General features: G+C 32.5%; 1 protein-coding gene across 24 annotated transcripts in view; it reads right to left on the reverse strand.

Annotated features, from left to right (window-relative positions):
* BAZ2B (bromodomain adjacent to zinc finger domain 2B) overlaps positions 1-15,257 on the reverse strand; it is a 290,518-nt gene that overhangs the window by 116,584 nt on the left and 158,677 nt on the right. For all 24 annotated transcript variants that reach the window (XM_074363742.1, XM_074363741.1, XM_074363744.1 and 21 more), the window contains one exon: positions 7,430-7,576. In XM_074363742.1, coding sequence (XP_074219843.1) covers positions 7,430-7,574 — 145 coding nt within the window. In that variant the 5' untranslated portion in view covers positions 7,575-7,576. The remainder of the gene's footprint in view (positions 1-7,429; positions 7,577-15,257) is intronic.

Consider the following 15,257-nt stretch of genomic DNA (forward strand, 5'->3'; position numbering starts at 1 on the left):
TGTTGAGTTTGATGTATTTCTTAACTGAGTGCATACTTTAACTATGATTAGCTTAGGCAGCAGAAAGCCTAAAGTGTCAGAGAACAGAGTCCAAAGCTGGCAGAGCAGCTGGAAATCAGGGGGTAATGTTAGAACAAGGAAACCACAGAGAGAAAGAGACTCATCTCTGCCAGGTACTTGGCTGACCCAGCAATTTTCACAGGCACAGCGGAGACCCACAGGGGAATAGTCTAAAAAAAGCAGCAGTGGGAAGTGAAAAAACAGAGCACAGATTATCATGCTTATATTTTTTGGACCACAGTAAAGCTAAAATGTAATCAATTAAAAAAGCTGAATGTTAAATTACTGACTTTTAAACAAGTTATTAGTCAAAGAAGAATTCACAAAAGAAAACAGAAATATTTTTACTAGAATTATAATGAAGTTAAAACATATCAAAATTTGTGGGATGCAGCTATAGTAGTAATTTAAAGGGAAATTTATAGCATTAAATGCATATATAAGAAAAAGAAAAAGGTCCAACATAAATGATCTAAGCTTTCCCTTTAAAAAATAAGGAGAACAGAAGATGAAATCACACCCATGGAAAACCAGAAGGAAATAATAAATGACAGAAATCAATGAAACAGAATACTGGAAAAAAGTCAATGAAATCAAAAGCTAGTTTATCAAAAAGATTAATAAAACTTATAAAGCTCTAGTCAAAAGGAAAAAGAGAAAAGGCATAAATTACTATTATTAGTAATGAAAGAGAAGTTATCACTATAAATCCTACAGACATTCAACGGATAAGGTACTATTTGGAGCAACATTGTATCCATAAATTTAATGACTTCGATGAAATAGGAATTCTTTGAAAAACATCAACTACCAAAACTCACTCACAAAGAAAAAAAGATAACTTAAATAGTTTTATATTTCTATTTTAAAGTTGAATTCACGATTTAATATCTTCCAAACAACAACACTTAAAAAAACTACAACCACCACCTTCCCAGCCCCAAAGACTTTGTAGTGGAGTCTACCAAACTTTTAGAGAAGAAATATCAATTTGACACAAACTCTTTCCTTAAAAAAGGTTTTCAAGAAGGAAGGACTGGTCGACTGTGTCAGTTCTTCAGAGAGGCTGAGTGAGATGAGGATAGAAAAGTGACATTGGTGTGGGTTGAGATAGACATGAAAGACAAGGAAAAGGACAAAGCACATGCAGCTCCCTATTTTGAGAAGTTTGGTTATAAAGGGAGGGGGAAAAAAAGGTAACATCCAGAAAAGTGTTTGGGGTGAAAAAAGGAAGGGCTTTTGGTATGTATTATTTAAGATGGGGGATACTAAGAGCATGCTTTTATACTAATGGACATGATCCAATAAATAGAGAAAAATTAATGATACGGTATAAAAGGAATGGAGTCCTTGCAAAGTCTTTTATAATCTTGAAAAAGGAAATGATAGGTATTTGCTATTGTGAAGTTAAGAGCCATATCATTTTGAGTAAGGCACTTATTCTATTTGGTTTAATTTATATTATTATATACAATAGTATATCAAAAGAGATTTCTGGTAAGTATACATGAGCTATGAGATACACTAATGAAGTTTTTTTTTTTTTTTCGGAAGAAAAGAACCATGGAAATTGGAATAAGGCTCATGGATAGATATTACAAGTGTATTATAATACAAAGGTGGGGAGATTTGGCAGGAGGCTAACACCAGATGAGCTCAAATGGATAGATAAATGGCTCATTTAACATTTGTTCCAACCTCATTTTAGTATACCTTCCTGTGGCGCAGAAGCTGGGAAGCTGAAAAGTACATATACCAGTCTCTCTTGCATCCCGGATTCTGGATATAATTTAGATTCTGCCAGTCAGATGTATTTGGCACTGATGGATTAACTGAGTGAAGCTGGCAGACGGTAGCACATGAAGTGTCCTTTTTGCTGGTGTAGATCTAGAAGGCAGCACAGAACAGCCCTGGAGACAGTTATGTCAGTGGTTCCTGATCACTCGGATTGTAGCTGAGGTGGTATGATCCACAGAGCCATCAGTTAGAACAGTGGTGTCCTGACTGAACTGAAGGTACTTTCCTCAAGCAGGTCAATTCAACAGTAATGCTCTGAAATCATTCATGGGGGCCAGGGGCCAGCTCCTCAAAAATTTTATAAGTTTTATAATACTAATTCCTTGTATTAAATCTTTCTGCTTAAAACAGCATTAGTGGTTTATGTTATCTCCAGTGTGAACTCACTGATACATCAACCAACAACCCTACCTGGTGATAGTTCCAAAGCCAAAAAGTCAATTCAGTCTGTCACGACTGGCCTGATATCTGATAACCACACACTTTTCAAAGTAATATTAAATGAGAGGTAAGTGAAGTCTTCAAAATATAGATGGATGCATAACCTTGGAGGTAGAGGAGAATTTCTCAGAAAAGTAAAAAACATAACCATAAATAAAAATACTGATAAATCAGACTACATTAAAATTGGAAGTTCTATTCAAAAGACAATATAGAATTAAAAAAGACATATAATGTGTAAAAGCTATCTCCCACAAAAATAACTGAAAAAAGGACCAGTATCCAAAATATAAAAAGAACTCACAAATCTGTAAGAAAAATATTACAACTCAGTAGAAACATGCACCAAAACTGTAAACAATCACTTCAAAAAAAAGGAAACCCAAAAGACTACAAACTTATTAAAAGGCAACTTAATGGACACTATTTCATATTCATCATTGACAAAAATCAAAAAGTCTGACAATGACAAGTGTCAACACAGATGATAAGCATCAGGAATTATACAGCTGATAAGAAAATAAATTGGTACTACTGGTAAAGCTGAAGATATCTTCAGAAATGTATGCATTAAGACCCATGTATAATGATGGTAATAACATATTTTGTAATTGGCAAAAGTTGGAAACAACTCAAATATTTATCAGGAGTAGTGTGGCTATATATATACATGGATACATATTCCATTCAAATGTCACACGCAAAAGGATAAACAGGCCTTTTACCCTTTAAAATGTATTATTCCTCCACATTTTTCATTACATCACCCTTTTCCCAGTTATCCAGATCACATTGGGCTTCTCTCTCTCTAAACATCACTTTGTCCAAATTCAATCATTATAACCCATAAGAATCTACTCGTAAAATATCTCTGGAACCTTGTTTCTTTCTTCATCTCCAGTAACTCCTTAATTTTGGCCCTTATCATTTCTTACCCAGATAAATATAAGAACCTTCTAAAGATCTTTGCCTCTAGTTCCATCCTCATTGCAAACTGATGCTCTATATGCTGCTAGAGCTATAATTTTCAAAGCATGAAAACCTTTTCACTTGATCAAGTATGAATAAAAATAATGGTTCAAATTTACTAGGCACTTACTATATGTCAGGCATTATCTCATTTATCCTTATAAAATGAGTATTATTATATTTATTTTTTAAATGAGGCAGCCAAAGCTCAGAAAGGGGTAATTGACCCAAATTCACATAGCTAATAAGTGGACACGCCAAGATTCAATTTCAGGGCCTTTCAATTATGAAGTTCTTGCTTTTAATCAATACATCATTCTGTCTACACTCCTAAGCACATGGCACATGAAGTTCTAAATGATCTGACCTTAGCCTACTCCCCAGCTTGACCTTCTGTCCCTCAGTTCCACTTAGCCATAGCAGACACTGAGTATCCAGTATCTGGATAGTTTTCTCCTTATTCCTTACTAACAACCTCTATTTTCTTTAGGATGGCAATATGCTTAGCTACAAACTGGCCTTCCTTGAAGCTGAGAGTACCATTTATATAGTTATGACAAAGGAGATGTAAGTGGAAATCTCTGGATTGGGTTTCTGGGAAAGCTCTTATTTAAAAGGGGCCAAAATAAGCTAGCATATAACTTTTGTCCTCTTCCACTCCACCTTCTTCCTGGAAAACAGTGCTGTAAGTGGATCAGCCTGTAACAGCCATAAGATACACACATGAGCATGAAAGTCCCATACCTTAGAAAGACAGGGTATAAAAATTAGGAGCCTAGGTCCATGATGACATTAACCACCTCAGGACTGCCTGTCTATGGACTGGTGTGTTTATCTGCCATGTGTTCCTATTCACAGTTAATCACTGTCATAACTGACACATACCCTAAGTTGAGGCCTTACTGACCAACATGCAATTTCCTCAATATACCATGATTTGGCACACTTCTGCAGAGTTAGGTCTACAATTAAGATAAATATATAAATCAGTCTCTAACTTTAAAAGGAAAGTAGACATACTCCAGCTGTAACCAGAGAAGCTTTAAACAGTTCATCAGTTTTATACATTCAGGATTTTTACAAGCATTAGTTTGAAGGGTTCTACCTGAAAAAATGGATTGAAAACCTCTGCTCTATGGCACAGTTTAACTATCACTGAAATTTCTCAAAGTTCTACATTTGTATTAGGTCAAATGACCACAAATCTCAAACAAATCTCTGTAAAGTTTAACTGAGAAACTATGCTTAAATACTATTCTTTAAACTTTTACTCAGAGACAATATGTGAAATGATGTCTGAAAATCTGCATATATATATATATATAGAGAGAGAGAGAGAGAGTGCATCATGTGGCCTTTTATACAAAGGTTCTGGTGGTATATTCCCCACACCACTCAGGGCCAGAAAAAGTTTTCCCTGAGGAACTGATATGTTTACTGGCAGTAGTATGTGAGCCATGTAACCCATTATGTTTTCTTTTTATTCTTAGCAGCTAATTAAGTTCTTTGTTCAATATCCATGGCTTTCTTCAGCTAATACTTTTATACTTTTTAAAGCCTATCTTTTGATATTTTAGTTAATTGTTTTGTTTATTGTGCCAATATATTTATTGAAAGCTGTCCCAAATTTATTTAGTAGGCAAGTTATTTTTTAAAAATTATACTTTAAAGGTAAAAGAACTATAACTATCCTGATAAGACCAAGACTTATTATATATAGATAGCCTTAGATTAATCAATCTATATTGCAGTGTTATTTTCCATCCAAGTTACTGTAATAAACTTAAAGGTGTGTTGTAAGAGGCAATCCTCCAAGATCCCTGTATGCCGTTGCTGGATATGCCAAGAATGCAAGGCCTTGACCACTCTCTAAAACTGGGCCATTTCTCACAACAGTATTTGCAGGGCGCAACCCTGATGGATGAGGTGACATTTCCTTCCAGGCAAAGAGTGGTTTTACTTTCACTTATAAAAGCAGCCAGATGCCTAAGCTCAGTACTCTTTGGCTGTAACACAAACTCACTATATGTATAAGATCCCACTGGGCCCCTCTGTGTTGCCCCATGGGACTTGGGAGACATGGGGAGCCAATGCCAACATGATGCTTATGCTATTTGCTATGCCATAGTAAGAAAATCTCTGACCCAGGAGTCTCATGCCTTCTGCCAGCATTATGATAGTAACAGGCTAACTTGTAGGTAGGTATAATCCCAGACCCTGACAAGGTGTTGACTCAAAATAAATTAACTGATCATTCAACGTTCGAAAGCAGGTTGGAATTAAATCCTTTGTAACTCAGAGGAATTCCTATAGATAAATCATTAATGAAGAGGACAGAAAAAGGCCAATTAAAATACCTGCTTAAAACAACAGAATGTCCTCAAAGGGGCCATTAAAGAATTGTCGAGGTTTTGACATTTTAAAGATGAAATTTCTGTTTTATTGTCTCTATACATTAAAAGACATTGAGGAGATTCAAATTGTTTAAGATAAAAAAGCCAGGTCCTTCATCACTGTATCATTTCACTTTTAAAAGAAGAGAAATCAGACAATGAATGGGCCAAAAACAATGAATCAAATTTCATTCAGTGTAAGTGTCTACACATAAAAACTCTACAACCTTTTTTACTGGCAAATAAATATAAAAACTAATTACTTTTTAGATTAGGAAATTTCTTATGATATTTAGCAACAAAGCATACCCCACCCATCTGCAACTCCCAAATACCACTAACCAAAAATAGTGCCCAACATCTGACTAATCAGAATCGTAAGCAATTCAAATGCCATTTGCAATTTTAACTCTGAAAACTAAGTGAGAAATAGGTGACAGTAAAGTATCCAGAAAATTCAAGGCTCTGTACACAAGGATTGAAACCTTCAACATAAAAAAGGACATTTCTGTAGAAACACTATATATTTTAAAGACCAATTCAGAAGTAAATACAAAATGAGAAAGCAGTTTGGGAGAACACAATGAAAGGAGCTAACAACAAAGGAAAGGATAAGAGTTATAAAAAGCATGAAAGAATAATTACAACAGTACAGCTGTGTGCAGTCATTTAGACAAAGTAACTTAAGGTAAAATGCCAACTGTGGCATCACTATTTTTCAACACAGCATATCATCAAAGGCATTCATCATTTTATATATAGCCATCATCTTGTGCACAAGGGAAGTGCGGATGAAGTTGTTAAATGACTTAACCAAGATTGTACAGGGTGCAGGAGAAAAGAGATTTTATTTACTTTCTAAAAAATGTAATGCTATTTTTTTTAGTTATTTTGTAATCGTAAAGAAAATGTTAGAAAATTGTTTTGATAAAATAATGACAAAACGACATCCTTCTTGTCATTCCATTGATTAGAAGAAATCAAAATAATTCAACAAATACATATTTAACAATTTGCTAGGGAATTTTGCTAGCAGACATTCCATATTTATGCATCTTATTTACCCACAATTATAAAACTAACTTTGGAAAAGTGAAATATCATTTAGTTTTAATGCTTACACATATGAAATAATCTATAAGATAAAATATATTTAATATTAAAAATCTTCCTAGTGATAAAGGAATGAGTTAATCAAGTTTAGGTTTAAAAAAAAAAAAAGATGTATTCTACCAAATAAACAATTCAATCTGGGCAAAAAGTGATGGGGGGGTAATTAAAAATATCTTCTACATAAAACCAAAATTGAGGATATTTTCACTTCTGAAATAAAGTTTGTGAACTAGGGTAGTTGGGATTTCACAAAGGTCATTTCAAATACTGGAAGCAAATTTAAGGCAAAGGGTCCATGGCATTGGGACCTAATCTTACTACTGAGGATTCCTTTGTATTTCTTTACTCCCTCATGGGCCTACTGTTTTAAAACATTTTGCATGTATTAATTTATTAATTAAAATGGTCAATGTAAGACATGAAAATGAAACTCTCAAAGAGAGCTTGTTATAAGCCTGAAAAACATGGAATAGCCAGTGCTATCCCAGTGAGCTGATAAAATCCAGAAAATGCAGACACCAAATGTTTAACTTAGCCATTGTTCAACAGTTCAACGGAGATAATAAGAACATTTTATTCAGAGCTCAGTAAAACACTATGAATGCAAATCAGTAAAAGGATGGTATTCTAAAACTGAGTTAGTAAAAGGTATTCACCACATGGGTTGATTGTAGAGCTAAGTGAAGCAGCTCCAGTGGAAAGGCCGCCTTTTGAAACTGATGAAGCCACAGAAGGTATAGAAGATGGAGTTGGTGTAGTAGAGGAGGCTGTTGAGGATGGTAACCGTTCTCCAGACTCCATATCTACGAGAGGGAAAAAAATGTTAATTTTCAGTATTAAATGGTGGTATCATGCAAAAGAATTAAACATATTTAAAATAAGTCAGGCTTTTAGAAATACTTTTTAAAAATATGAAATAAGTTTAGAGATACATGTTCTTCAGAAAGATAAAATATGGAATAAATAAAAGCAATATAATGAGAAATATCAATTTATGAAATAAGTTTTTGTTAAGTATACCAAATCTTCTAATAGATTTACAGTTTCCTTATATAAAAAAATTAATAGTCATTTGAATATAATAATTTACACAAATGTATGTTGTCACAACCTTTTACCATACATATTAACTTCTTTTTCTTCTTAAATCACCTCATATCACGTACATGATAATACCCATATTATCTTAATGAATCAAGAAAACACTACCATATCTGAGTGGACTGTAAACCTGTCTTCTAAATCCAGATAACAATATACTTGTAGTTCTTAAGCATCCAAGAATCTGACCTGGTAATCCTCAATACAGTGAATCTTCACTCAAAAGACACATATATTTTAGAGTTTTTTTTACTAGAGTCAAGTTTGAACTATGGCTTCAAAATGGCCTTAGTATGGTCCATTTATAATAACCACTCCAAGCATCTTAATAAATTTGCATAACTATTTGGGTACAACCTTATATTGGTCTTACTATAATAGTTAAAAATTAAAATCTAGAATAGAAATTATATTAAAAATTTAAAATACTAAAAATCTAGAATAGTAATGGATGAAGGAGGTCAAAAGGTACAAACTTTCAGTTACAAAGCAAATAAGTCATGGGATGTAATGTACAGCATGATAAATATTGTTAATAATACTTTATTGTACACTTGAAAGTTGCTAAGAGACTAGATCTTAAAAGTTTTCATCACAGGAAAATAATGTGTTAACTGTGTGGAAATGGATATTAACTGGACTTACTATGGTGTTCATTTCACAACATATGCAAATATTAAAATCAATATGTTGTACACTCGAAATTAGTATGTTACATGTCAGTTTTATCTCAAAAAAGTTTTTTAATCTAGGAAAGTTATGGTCATTTTAATACTCTGCATACACTAATCTCACAATTAAGCAAGGAATTTGTGAAGTTCATAGTTACTTTAAGGAGTACACATATATAGAAAGAAACAAATAAGATACTACTCATTTATAAATGAACTTATGATCAACCATAAGTAAACCTGGACCATTTAAATAATCTAACCATAAAAAGACTTTTGTATGAAATTCTATAACCACTTCAACAATTTCTATACATTTTCTAAGAAAATAACTTGTTTTCATTTAAAAATATTGGCCAATTAAAATAATTCACGGTTAATGTCTCAATGTTGATTGAACCCATATGGTATATAGATAAATATGGTAAAGGTAGTCTCAGGTTGACACAACAGCATCATTAATAAGGCAATTTCAATGAGTTTTCTAATCATAAACAATTCAAAAACTTCTCTCCATATTCTGGCAGTGTTGTGAACCACCTCTATAGATAATGGTACTCCTATAGTGAGTATATCCATATTTTCAAAGAATTTTTTTTCTCTTTATCAACATCCAATATGGAAAGGCATGTTGATACTGATGGCTACATGGAATGAATAATTAAAAGGCAGCTTTTACAGATACTATAAAAATCCTAGAGGAAAACATAAGCAGAACACTCTTTGACATAAATCGCAGCAATACTTTTTTTGAACCAGCTCCTGAAGTAATGGAAATAAAAGCAAAAATAAACAAATGGGACCTAATTAAACTTAAAACCTTTTGCACAGCTAAGATATCATCAACAAAACAAAAAAGACAACCTACAGAATGAGAGAAAATATTTGCAAATGATGTGACCAACAAGGGAGTAATTTCCAAAATATACAAACAGCTTATACAGCTTAATATCCAAAAACAAAACAAAACAAGACAAAAAACAAAAACAAAAAAAGCAAGCAAACCAATCAAAAAGTGGGCAGAAGACCTAAATAGACATTTCTCCAAAGAAGACATCCAGATGGCCAACAGGCACATGAAAAGATGCTCAACTTCACTAATTATTAGAGAAATGCAAATCAAAACTACAGTGAGGTATTACCTCACACCAGTAAGAAGGATCATCATTAAAAAGTCCACAGAGGGAAGGGTACAGTTTAAGTGGCAGAGCACGTGTTTGGCATGCATGAGGTTCTGCGTTCAAACACCAGTACCTCTTCCAAAAATAAATAAATAAACCTAATTACCATCCCCCTCTAAAAACAAAACAAAACAAAACAAAAGGTGAATAAAAATTTTTTTAAATCCACATATAATAATTGCTGGAGAGAGTGTAGAGAAAAGAGAATCCTCCTAGACTATTGTTGGGAATATTAATTGGTGCAACCACATGGAGGACAGTCAGGAGGTTCCTTAAAAAACTAAAAATAGAGTTACCATATGATCCAGCAATCGCACTCCTGAGTATATATCCAGAGAAAACTACAATTCAAAAATACACATGCACTCCAATGTTCAAAGCAACACTATTCACAATACCCAAGACAAGGAAACAACCCAAATATCCATCAACAGATGAATGGATAAAGATGTGGTGTATATACATACATACACACACACACACAAACACACACATATACACACAATGGAATACTACTCAGCCATAAAAAAGAATGAAATAATGCCACTTGCAGCAACATGGATGGACCTAGAGATTATCATATTAAGTGAAGTAAGTCAGTCAGAGAAAGACAAAGATCATATGATGTCGCTTATATGTAGAATCCTAAAAAATACATAAATTATATTTACAAACCGGAAATAGACTCACAGACACAGAAAATAAACTGTGGTTACCAGGGTGGAAGGGAGGATAGATTAAGAGTTTGGGATTAACAGATACATATTACTGTATATAAAATACATAAACAACAAGAACCTATTGTTATAGCACAGGGAACTACATTCAATTTCTTGTAATGAGTTGTAAAGAAAAAGAAACTGAAAAAAAAATGTATGTATGTATAACAATCACTTTGCTGTAAACCTGAAACTAACACTATAAATTGACTATAGTTCAATAAAAAATAAGAATTTAAGAAATGGCCAATAGGCACATGAAAAAATGTTCAATATTGCTAATTATCAGAGAAATGCAAATCAAAACTACAGTAAGGTATCACTTCACACCAATCAGAATGGCCATTATGAAAAAGTCTACAAATGGTAAATGCTGGAGAGGGTATGAAGACCAGGGAATCCTCTTACACTGTTGGTGGGAATATAAAAGAGTATGGAGATTCCTTAAAAAAATTAAAACAGACTTACCATATGATCCACCAATCCCACTTCTAGGCATATGTCCAAAGGGAACTCTAATTCAAGAAGATACATGCACCTCAATGTTCATAGCAGCACTATCTACAATAGCCAAGACATTGAAACAAACTAAATGTCCATGGACAGATGACTAGATAAAGAAGTTGTGGTACAGTTATACAATGGAATACTACTCAGCCATAAAAAAGAATAAAATCATGCCACTTGTAGCAACATGGATGGACCAGGAGATCATGATACTAAGTGAAGTAAGCCAGAAACAGAAAGATAAATATCATATGATATCACTTGTATGTGGAACCTAAAAAAAAAAGACACACATGAACTTATTTACAAAACAGAAACAGATTCACAGATATAGTAAAGAAACTTATGGTTACCAGGGGGAAATGGGGGCATGAAGAGATAAATTGGGAGTTTGAGATTTGCAGATACTAACTACTATACATAAAATAAATAAACAACATATTTCTACTATAAAGCACAAGAACTATATTCAATACCTTGTAGTAACCTATAATGAAAAAGAAAATGAAAATGAATATATGAATGTTTATGTATGGCTGAAACATTATGCTGTATACCAGAAATTGATGCAACATTGTAAACTGACTAGACTTCAATAAAAAATAACATTTTATTTATAAGATATTTATCTTTATGAGCAAGATGAGAGTTTTTCTATTCCCTAGGTTAATTTGTATGAAATTGGACTAATTTATTCCTTGAATGTTACATAACCTCATTGACTAAACCATCTGGGGAAAAAAGCAGGTTTTAGGTCAACAAACAATTACTAAAAAGCTTTGAGACACATGGCAGTCTGATGGCAAGGTACATGACTGACAACTTTCTCTATAAAGTATCTTCACCAAGTCTCATTTCACTAAGTACAAAAACTGTATTTACAAAAAAATACAAAAACATAGAGTTTACAGGAAATGCTTTTTTTAAAAAATTTATAGCTAGTAACCTGTCTCAAAGAATTCTCAAATATACTATTTAAATGTATTTGGGGGCTTTTCAATGATTTTATTTTTTCATGTTTAAAATTAAATTTATTTTAAATTTACGTATAATTGACCTACAACACTGTATGAATTCTAGGTGCATACATAGTGATTCAATATTTCTATACATTACAAAACGATCACCATGAAAAGTCTAATTACCATCTGTCACCATATAAAGATATTATTGACTATATTCCCCATGCTGTACATTTCATTCTTGTGATTCATTTATTTCATAACTAGAAGTTTGTAAATGTATTTTTAATAATGAAAGGTTTTTTTTTTTTTAATTTGCCTTTGTACTTTACAGCAAAATTATTTGGGCTATAATATAGATAAGCACTTTAGCTGAGTAACTGGCATATAAGAGCCCAATGGATAGAAGTCATTACTTTTTTCTAGGATAAGTTATGAAATCTAGGTATATTTCTTTCTGTTGATGTTAACTTGACTCAGGACTCAAATAAGGAAAACCCACAAAGCATAATGAGCAGTTTCTAAATATTGCTCATTGGAGATTACTCTATCTGGAAATACTTATTAAAAAACATACATATACTTGGATCTTCCAATCTAATTTTGAGACTCTATTTTATAGAAATAAAGTACCGGTAGTTTATTATAACATTGTTTAAAGATAAAATAAAATCTAAACCTGGCAGCAACGAAAGGCAGAACTAGAGCTAGTAGTATGAAGTTAGGGGGCTTTTTTAGTTTCAGTAAAAGTGCAATTTTCTCTCTTATTCTTGTTGCCCTTGTTGTTCATTTAAGTGGGAAGAAATTTAATTCTTCTTTAAAAAAAACCTGCTTATACAGCCATTTTCCTTAGAAGTTCTATTACATATATTATTCATGTATTATTTTATTTCAACTATTTTTATCTTAGATATTTATTTTTTGGAAGGGAGAGGTAATTAGGTTTATTTATTTGATGGCAGTACTGGGGACTGAACCCAGGACCCTGTTCATGCTAAGCATGCACTCTACTACTGAGCTATAGCCCCTCCCCCACAACACCGATCTTAGATACTTTCAGCCAGTATGATCTGTTAGGTGTCTGAGTTTCTTCGTATATGTGAAGTACTCTTCTCTTACACTGGCCTTAAATTAAAAAATTTTTTTAATGTTTTAACAGGTATTTCTTAGTTCCAGTACACCAAAATTTGGTCAACTATTCCATATTCATCTGACACATAATCTTCTCTTCATTTTAAAGAAGTTTAACAAATCTACACTAGCCTTCACTATTCTAGAATGAAGATTGTTTTATGCTTGAATTAACACAGATTGGCTCTTCAAATTTTTGTTTTTAAGCTAAATATTACTGAATTCAGATTTTATTTACTATTGTCACCTGCTAAGCACAAACAGCTCTGGAAAGCATCCTAGCATTCAACTTGAAAGTTAAAAGGTAGAAAAGCAATGTCTTTATAATTGTGAAAAATCCACAAAACAATCATTGGCTTGCCATATTGTAGGAACTAGTCAATGAAGAAAGTTTAAAATACATGTGTGTACCAAGGGATGCTAAAAGCACTAGGTGGAAGTCTGAGGAGAAACAAGGTATTTGCATAGTATCCAAGTATCTTCTCTAAGACATTTACTAATTACAATGGGCAAGAGTAACTTCACAGTAGAGAAAAGGATATCACCTATAATAAAACATATGAATATCATGTATCCTCTGATGCCCTTAGAAGAGCATATCACCTCTCTGTGGTATTATTGGCAATGAAATATAACCTTAGTTGAATCATGAGAAAACATCAGACAAACCCAAATTGAGAGATCATATACAAAATAATTGACTAGTATTCATCAAGTGTCAAGGTTACGAAAGAAAAGGAAAGACTGAGGAACTGCCATAGGTTGAAGACTAAGGAGGTACAACAACTAAATGTAATGTGGGATCAGATTGGATTTTGAAACACAAAAAGGACATTAATGGAAAAACTCTCATATGTAGTCATATATGTAAAATTCATATATGTAGTTTATGGTTAATAGTATTATACTGATGTTAATTTTTCTGATTTTTATAATTTTAATAATTGCACTGTGATTATATAAATTAATAAAATTAGGCAAAGCTGGGTAAAAAAATAAGTGAATGTTCTATATTTGTTTTGTAACTGTTTTTTAAGTCTAAAATTACTTCAAAATAAAAAGTAAGGAAAACAAAAAACCCACAAAGTCTGGCATATGGTAAGCACTCAAAAAATATATATATATATGCATTGGGATTGAAGAGTGTAAATTTAAACCTTGAAGACATGAGATAGAGGTTACATGGTATCAGCAAGACATCTGATAACAGAAGTTATCTGGGTTCAGAAACTGTATCTGAAGCTTATCAGCTGTGACCTTGTATAAATCATGAATCTTCAGTGAACTTTCAATTGCTTCATGAGTAGTATGAATGTGTAGTTGGGAGGATTAAATGAGATAATGCATGCAAAGTTCTGAATACCCAGCATTCAATAATTACTAGCAATTGTTTTTAGTAAGTGAATGTCTTAATTACACATGTGTATGTTTGGAGGTAAAAGGTATTTTTAGATCATTCATTTCAAGTAAATATTTCTGAGTCATCTATTTATAGGTTTTATGTATGTATATGTGTGTGTGTATATATATATATTTGGCATGTTATTTCATTTTATCAATTGTGATAAGAATTTAAAATAAATGCCTCACAATTGTATAAGAACAAATGATAAGGTGTTTTACCTTAAAACTTTCAAAATAAACTGAAACACAAATACAAATAAAAACTAATACATTAATTTTCAATTGAAAAAATTTTCTTTATGACAACATGAGTTATTATTCATTATTCAAATGTATTACATAGAAGTTGGTAGAAATCCATTTATTCAGATCATTTAAGCAAAACATATTCATTAAGACAAAACTAGTTTAGGTGTCCAAGAACCATCTATTTCTGGATTTCTGTTATGGCCGGAGGATCCAGATCTGATACCTGCACACCTCTAATAGCTTCTCATTCTGATTCTGTGTGTTAAGAATACCACCTTCATATCAGGTTCCAAACCAACACCAGTCAAGCAATTTTTTGTAGCCAGAAACAGCTCAGATACAAGTTAAAATGAAAGGACTGTAATAACATGACCTTCCACCACAACACAGTCACCTATGGAAAAATATCAATTGGTACAATGTCATTTAGCTTATGGCCATTTATGAGAGGATATTTATAGAGTTGATCAGGTAGGGTAAAGATCACTACAACTGAAAATTACCACGTAACACTACAGTAAAAAAATTTTTTGTTGATGTGAACAGGAGAAAAATGTAC

The sequence above is a fragment of the Camelus bactrianus genome, chromosome 5 (genome assembly GCF_048773025.1).
Source record: "Camelus bactrianus isolate YW-2024 breed Bactrian camel chromosome 5, ASM4877302v1, whole genome shotgun sequence".
Lineage (NCBI taxonomy): Eukaryota > Metazoa > Chordata > Mammalia > Artiodactyla > Camelidae > Camelus > Camelus bactrianus.